This window comes from Semicossyphus pulcher, unplaced genomic scaffold (assembly GCF_022749685.1).
Source record: "Semicossyphus pulcher isolate SPU_LCO1_2020_fin unplaced genomic scaffold, fSemPul1.0.p SCAF_17, whole genome shotgun sequence".
Taxonomy (NCBI): domain Eukaryota; kingdom Metazoa; phylum Chordata; class Actinopteri; order Labriformes; family Labridae; genus Semicossyphus; species Semicossyphus pulcher.
The window spans coordinates 27,489,203-27,496,519 of record NW_027211681.1 but is presented as its reverse complement, the minus strand read 5'-3'; the positions used below and the strand labels follow the sequence as shown (position 1 = coordinate 27,496,519).

General features: G+C 44.3%; 1 protein-coding gene across 1 annotated transcript; it reads right to left on the bottom strand.

Moving 5' to 3' along the window:
• Positions 1–604: 604 nt before the first annotated feature.
• Positions 605–7,090, bottom strand: LOC138595075 (small integral membrane protein 28). The gene is made up of 3 exons (XM_069666391.1): positions 7,002–7,090; positions 3,780–3,924; positions 605–1,027 (listed from the first exon to the last, which is right to left on the bottom strand). Exons 1-3 carry the CDS (start codon positions 7,088–7,090, stop codon positions 605–607), a joined length of 657 nt encoding a protein of 218 aa, XP_069522492.1.
• Between the last annotated feature and the right edge of the window lie 227 nt (positions 7,091–7,317).

Below are 7,317 nucleotides of genomic sequence, written 5' to 3'. Positions count from 1 at the left end.
TTAGCTTCGTTTTGCAGGACATTTTTCACCCAGCAGACTGTTATGTTCCCTGTGGAATAAAACTACAACATCAACATATGAACTATGATCTTTTGATCAGCAGTGAAAATGATGAACGTGATTCATTTAAAACCGCTTTTATTGATGTTTGTACACTGAAGGGCAGAACTCCAAAACAAGTTAACACACACATGACACGTCCAGCAGACGCAGATACACATTATCATCCCATTGAAGGTGTGTTTGTGTCTACCTGCCCTCACTTTGTCGCTCCTTTTAGCTCCGCTTTGGTCTCCTCCACCTGAAATATTCTGGCCTTTAGCTGCTAGATGTCTGCCTGCTGTTTGGTGCTGTGTAGGTAGATACAGTGGGTTTGTTAGAGCCTGTATGATGAAAAGTGCTGCCTGCTTTAATGAAATGAAGGTTAGGGTGAGACTGAACCAGACAGAAAATGTACCATAAAACCAAAACAATGAACTAAAAGGGGCTGAATCTGTGTAGAGCTGCAGAGATGATTGTTCAGTGAAACTTACAGACAACAAATTTATAAAACCACCAAATATTGGAGATATAATGTCTTTGAACACTGCACATGGAGGTTATTTCACACATATCGGCCACTGGACTTGAGCTCGGGACACAGCTTGGCCTCCAGGTCTTCGATCTTTATCGACTCCACGTCCTTGGAGCTGGAGAGGCTGGCGGCCCGGGTGATCTTGGTGAGCGTCTCCTCGTAGGGTGGAGGCAGGTAGACCATGACGAAGACTCCGTCCGACCCATCGGAGCTGGTGCTGGTGTGGCGCTCTGCGTTCCTGGTCAGGGAGCAGAGGAACTCGGCGCTGCTCTCGGCGTCCTGGAGGTCAAGAGCGATGATGTCGGCGAGGCTCAGTTTGCTGCGGGAACAGCGGCGGTAGATCAAACCCACCAGGAGAGCCAGCAGGAGGACGGAGACGACCGGGAGGACAACGTAGACCACCAGCTCCGTCTTTCTGTCGTCTCCCAGGTCCAGCTCGTTCCAGCTGCGTCCCTGAAGATCAACAGGGAAGAGCTGATTAGAAGAGAGAGAGACTTTATATGTTTTGTTTTGGTCAAGGAGATTTGTATATTTGTTTGGTAATTTGCATTACTAAACTCAGAGGAGGATATTTCAGTAAACGTAGCACCACTGCTGTTTAAAGGATACGGAAGCCCGACGTGGACATGCATCCATATATTTTATTTTCCCTTGATAACAAGTTAATTCCGGTTGTTTTCTTGAGATCGTTCTGTTTTTCTTTGATCTAGAGAACAGACCAACAGGCTGCTCACTGTGATGTTACAGAGCAGGACATGCCATGCTGCCATCGCCCACACTGATGAGGTCAGTTCAGCCTGTTTCTATGATTAAATAAAGTAAATGAAACGTATGGATGCATGGCCACTTAGGGCTTCCGTAAAAAGAGGGTGGAGCTAATTTTAGTTTAGCATATTACCATCAACACATATCATAATTTATATTCTGTGTTGCTGTCAAATAAATATAGTGCAGTAAACGTAAATTATTTCCCTCTGAACTGCAACCGACTAAAAGTACATAATAGAGTCAAAGATTCTCTTGAAAGTATCTTGTGTGTTTTGTTTCATGTTATGCTAACTCTTAAGATTTATTAAGACATAAAGTTGTGTTTCATCACACATGAAAACATATAGACATGCCAGGATGTGTTCAAGGACCACTGTTTTTTTCCCCTCCTTGAGTCCTCCCTCAAAGTCTTCCTGGCTGAGGGAGTTTGAAGTATTGGGTTGAAAAATCTGAGTCTGTGGACTGCTTTGAACCTTTCCCAACACTTGTACCCATCACACATGAGGCTGTGAGGGCATACGATCATAATGGAGTCGTCATTTCTCTCCGCAGAGACGGATCAATGTGCGGGCCTTCAGCCTCTGAAGGCATCAGTCAATCCAGTTTCAAACTTTCTAATAACCTACAACAGACTTATAGAAGATGTTTGGTTTTCAGTAACATCCGCCGTAAATCTCCACAAACCAGGAGTCTTTGTTTGATGCTGCAGCCCTCCAGCTGGGAGAGGACAACATGCTAATATCAGCTCACAGTGACCCTAATTCCCCCCCGCCTCAGTTTTTCTACCAATTAGTTAATGCTGCCTGGATGACCCAGCCGCCTGCAGACTGTGGGCCCCTGCAGGACCGGACCGTTTAGATTCTCAATCTGTCTGAGTGTCGTTCAGCGGCAGTGTCAGACTCTGAAGAGAAAGAGAGAGAAACCACAAGTTGCTGCATCCTTTGGTTTTCCATCAAGCAGCTGTTTGTTTGGATTTATATCAAAGTTTAGCATCATTACAAAGCAGGAAATCCTTTTCTGAAATGTTAAGTTAAGTTGCCTTAAAGCAGGCGTCTCCGACAGGCAGCTGGCGAGCTCGTTTCAGGTCTCTTCACGTCCCTGTGTTTCTTCTGCTCCCTTGATTACCTGCGGTCACCCTCATGTGTTTCACCTGTGTCTGATCGTCAGTGTTGGGTGTAATCACATTACTTTTGTCTGTTGCCTGTAACGCATTACTGTCTTAAATTCAGTATTCACATGACCGTTACTAATCAAACAATGAGTTTGTTGCTCGTTACTTGCACTACATCAGTTCTTCCTGCACACGTCTCCCACAGTGCATGCTGCACGCGCCATCGCTCGACCTCACGTCACGACTTGGCTACAGTCCAAACAGGGATGAGACAAAATGGCAGAGCGACCTACAACTTGAGAGGGATGGAGATATCCACATTACCTTGAATTTGTTGCGTGAAAGAACAATCATTTAACTGTGTCCAGGCCAGGAGCACCTACCCACCGCTGTGAGCACAACATGGAACATGACCTAGCATCTGTAAAAGCAACTTGCGAACACAAAGCTGGTATCGAAAGACCCCCGGAGCCAGAGTGATGCTCGAGCTGAGTGTACGCCGACCCCAACCGAGCAGCCACAGCTTGCTTTTCGACAACGGGTAACATACGCAGAGATTAAAAGGCTCGTAGCATCGAAAAGTCGAGGAAATGTTTCAGAAACATACTCGGCAAAACACAGACAGCTCCTTATTAGGATGGAGATTTGTGCTGATACGTGGGCAATTATGTGACAATGCATCTCTTTAAGTTTCCATTTGTCACATGCAATCATTGGGGCACAGTCACAGTGATGACTCTGGGATGCAAAAGACTTGTTTTGGGTAATGAGTTAAACACTGGATACGAGGTATGATCATCTGATGTTGCTGTGGTGCAGCTTTGTTACAGCAAGATAAATAAGTCGAGATCTCGAGGACACAACGGGAAATGTCTCGTTATCGCGGGAAAAAGGAATAAATAAAACGTATGGATGCATGTCCGCTTAGGGCTTCCGTACCTGAGTATGCATTACACTTGACTTTACAAAATCCGCCCCAGATGTGACTTATTGAACTTAGAAAGAAAACACGTGCAATCAACACAGAGCTGAAACATTAGAAAGGAAGAGAATTAAAACGGTTTCCTCTTTGGGTTTGAACTTGATGACCTCCACAGCATCGTCATTTCATGTTTTTATCAGGACACAATAGTCTCCAAAGATGTCAGGCTCTTCAGGCTGAACTTTGATCTTTGATCTTTTATTCATTATGACTGTGCAGATGTTAAAAATGTCACTTAAACATCTTAATTTAACCCTGAAACAGGCAGAAAGTTTTACCTTACATTTACATAATGCAGGTACTTTTTATGTTTCGATTATCTCTGCCGAACTTGAACTACACACCTGTTTGTCCTGCGTTGAAGGTGATCCTGTCACCCAGTCGTATGACCCCCTGCCTGCAGGTCCAAACTGTATCCAGCTGCTCTCCAGAAGCACCCGCATCGTCTTCAGGTGGAGGTGATCGATGTTCGGATGGAGGAATATTCGTCTGTAGAGGAAATCAAAAGAGATCAACTAAAGCATCCAGTTGTTGTTGTTGTTGTCCAGTGGAGTAAACAAAGCAGAAAGCAGGGAGGGGATGGATGCTGTACCAGGAGGGGGGTGAGGGGTGGATATTGGGACTCATGGGTGAGGTGGGAGGAGCCTGTAGCTAAGCATCAGCTCACATGGCGGCACATGCAGCAGCAGAGCAACAGGATTCAGGCCAGTGATGGGATTTAGAGCCCTGCAGCTGCCCTATATCATTGTGTGTGTATGTGTGTGTTTGTGTGTGTGTGTGCGTGTGTGCATGTGTGGGTCCAGTTTGTGTGCCAGTAAAGCTCGGTGACAGAAAAAGGCGGGGCTCCTCTTCAGATCAAATCTCTGGCACGTGGAACAAACTTGAGGAAAAAAAACACACCGATTGTGAAATTACGCAGCTGGTACATCTGTGTGTGTGTGTGTGTGTGTGTGTGTGTGTGTGTTTGTTTATTCTTCAACAGTACAAAGAAAGGAGAAAATCCTCCACAGAATTAAAAACTTTTTACTTAACTTTTATTTTTGAGGGACACAATTTTGTTGGATTTACTATTTCCAGTAACAGCACTTTATTCATCAAATTTAACAGTTTTTACTGTTCAACGTTTTAACTTCTTTCTTTCTTGCTCGCCACAAATTATGATGATCTTGCTAACCAAGCTAGCACTAGCACCTGTCTGTCTGACTGTATATAAAGATGGCCGATGCATCTCCACCTCCTCTCGTTGTACAAAAGTGAAGCCTAAACCCCCTGTAGAGGGCGCTGCCATCTTGCTCATCTGTATCCAGAGCGTGTGCAGCAGAGATCGGCTGGTGGAGCCGCAGTATCGACGTCCCGCCCCTTCCTCTACCCGACACACACCTTTACCTTGTGTCCTTGGCGTGTTGGAGCCCTCAGGTGTCCTTGGCGTGTTGGAGCCCTCAGGTGGGCTCAGTCTGCAGCAGAACAGCTTCTTGTGTCGGTCTGAAGCAGATATTCACGCTGATGGAAAGTTCAATGACTGTAGTGTTAGTGTTAGTTACGTCTCCTCTCGCCGTTCCTCCTCTACTCTGCTACTCGGGAACAGAACGCTGCAGGAGCCCCATTTGTCCACAGAGCTGTCAATCATGAGGCCACACCCCCTTTTTATAACATCAAGAACTAACTATAATGACAGAAACCATGTTTGAGAAAAATGTATTTGATGTTTATTTTGATTTTATAGTTTGACTCATGTCCCATCTGTTAACATGGAGGAGGCGGGGCTTATGAGCTATACTGCAGCCAGTCAGCAGGGGGCGACAGAGAGGGTTTGGCTTCACTTTAGGGGAGCTGTCATATCAGCCATCTTCTTATATACTCTGTAGTGTTAGCTCTTAACTTCATGCATATCTTCAGGATCACTCTTCTGTCCAAATATGGTCACAAATGGATGTGTGACATCATAGTGGCTATGTTGACTTCTTATCTACAGTCATTGGTACAAAATGCAACAAATCCTCACATTTGAGAAGCTGAAACACGAACAGCTTTTATTTTCAATCAACTTTTAAGTTCTGCTTGTAGTTTCAAACTTAAACAAACTTAATGTTTTTTAGCTCTTTGTGTCTTTTGTGTGACAAAATCTTAATTTGAAAAGTAACAACCGAATTCATCTGTGTGGTTAATGTAGTGGAGTCAGAGAAGAAAATAACATGAAACTAAAAACCCAAGGGAAGTAAAAGTACTTGTACTCAATAACAGTATTATATCTGAGCGCTGGTACTTGAGGTAAAGTGCTTGAAAATGTGAGTGCAGTACCTTTAGGTTAAAAGTTCAGGTTTGTTTTTAGTAACTAAGAACATGTTAGGTGAAAGAAAAGGCTGACATGTGCTGATCTGTGTGTGTGTGTGTGTGTGTGTGTGTGAGCGTGAGTGATAATGAATCCTGCAGCAGCTCTGTGAGACAGACGGACAAACACACGAGTCGGCCTGTCGCTGGCGTGCAGCCTCCTTACATTAATCCTCACTGAAATATTGCATGAGAGAGAAAATACCTGAAAATGTTTTTGATTAAAAATCTATAGGATGGATTAGTGACGAGTTTAATCTGCACGTTTCAGTGTATGGAAGGTCAGGTGATTACTGTGTGTGATGACTGGACCGGCTTTTGATCACTGGAATTGATTTTTTAGATCAGGAAGAGGCTCGTCTTTAGTTAGCGTTACTGTGTGTTACACAAATGTTGTTATGCAGCCAAATAAACTATTTAAAACTCCAACGTACCACAATAACTAAAACAAAGTCATCAACCAGAATCTCCCTTGCTGTGAGGTAAAATTACTGTTTTCCTGAATGGAGTCTGGTGGCTTTGAAGAGAGCAATGTAACGTCTGTTTCTACTACATCTTCCTCTTTAACAAAAGGTCTATCTCATCTTTTCTGTAATGTGGTCGGACACTAAAAATGGACCTAAACCAGAAACTGTTTGCGGTCTCATCGCTCTCTTCAAAGCCACCAGACGCCATTGACAATAACATGAATTCTACATTGCAGGACAAAGGAATTGCTTTTCTTCTGCTGCCTCGATTGATGAGTTTGTTTGTGTTATTGTGGATTGTGTTCAATCCAAGCTCACAGTTTAAAACACCAAAGTCACACGATAACTTAAGCAAACTAAGCTGTCGAGGCAGAAGCAGACCAGCAACGACTAGTACTGTGAGGTAAAATTACTGTTTTCCTGAATGGAGTCTGGTGGCTTTGAGGAGAGCAATCTAACGGCTGTTTGTGGTTAAAAAAAAGAATAGCACCTTGAGAATAAGTCATACCTCTGTGTTAGTCAATGTCACATTTATGTTAATCAAACAAAAGCATTCAGTGGACATGATTTTCTGCTGCTGAAGTCCAGATGTTGCTCGTGACAACGCTGATACGGACGCTGATCAAAGATGTCTGCATCCAGCTGTGAGCTTCAACATCTGTCTGGAATCGACCCAGCGGGATGCCGGGCGCTCGGGGGCAGCGGGGTGGGATTTGTCCCTGCAGGATTACCGTCCCCGGCGTGCAGACGGCAGCTGTAATTACTCCTCACGTGGCGAGCAGAGTGGGCAGAGATACGAGGGTCGGGTCCGAGCGTACAGAGGTGCAGAGGAGGATCATGGGTAAAGTGAGGCCTGTCATGACACCACTTGAATAATCCCACCGCCCCGGCTGACACCACATCAGTTTAATTCTGTATGTCTACCAACTGTAACAACCTCAGCCGTGACGCAAGAGGCCTTTAGAGGCTTCACTTAAAAGTAAAGGAGAAATACTGCTTGTAAAAAGTGCTGCATAAAAACATCAATAAACATGTTTTAACAGCAAATTGTCGCTAAAACACCAAAAGAAAAAGCACATTTTTCCTT

Bases quoted from the DNA above. Each gene is read 5' to 3' on its own strand.
- LOC138595075 (XM_069666391.1), bottom strand. From the start codon at position 7,090: ATGACAGGCCTCACTTTACCCATGATCCTCCTCTGCACCTCTGTACGC. The intron at 3,925-7,001 runs GTGAGGAGTAAT...TTTCCTCTACAG, and splicing joins CTGCCCACTCTGCTCGCCAC to ACGAATATTCCTCCATCCGA. The intron at 1,028-3,779 runs GTGTGTAGTTCA...GTTGATCTTCAG, and splicing joins CTTCAACGCAGGACAAACAG to GGACGCAGCTGGAACGAGCT.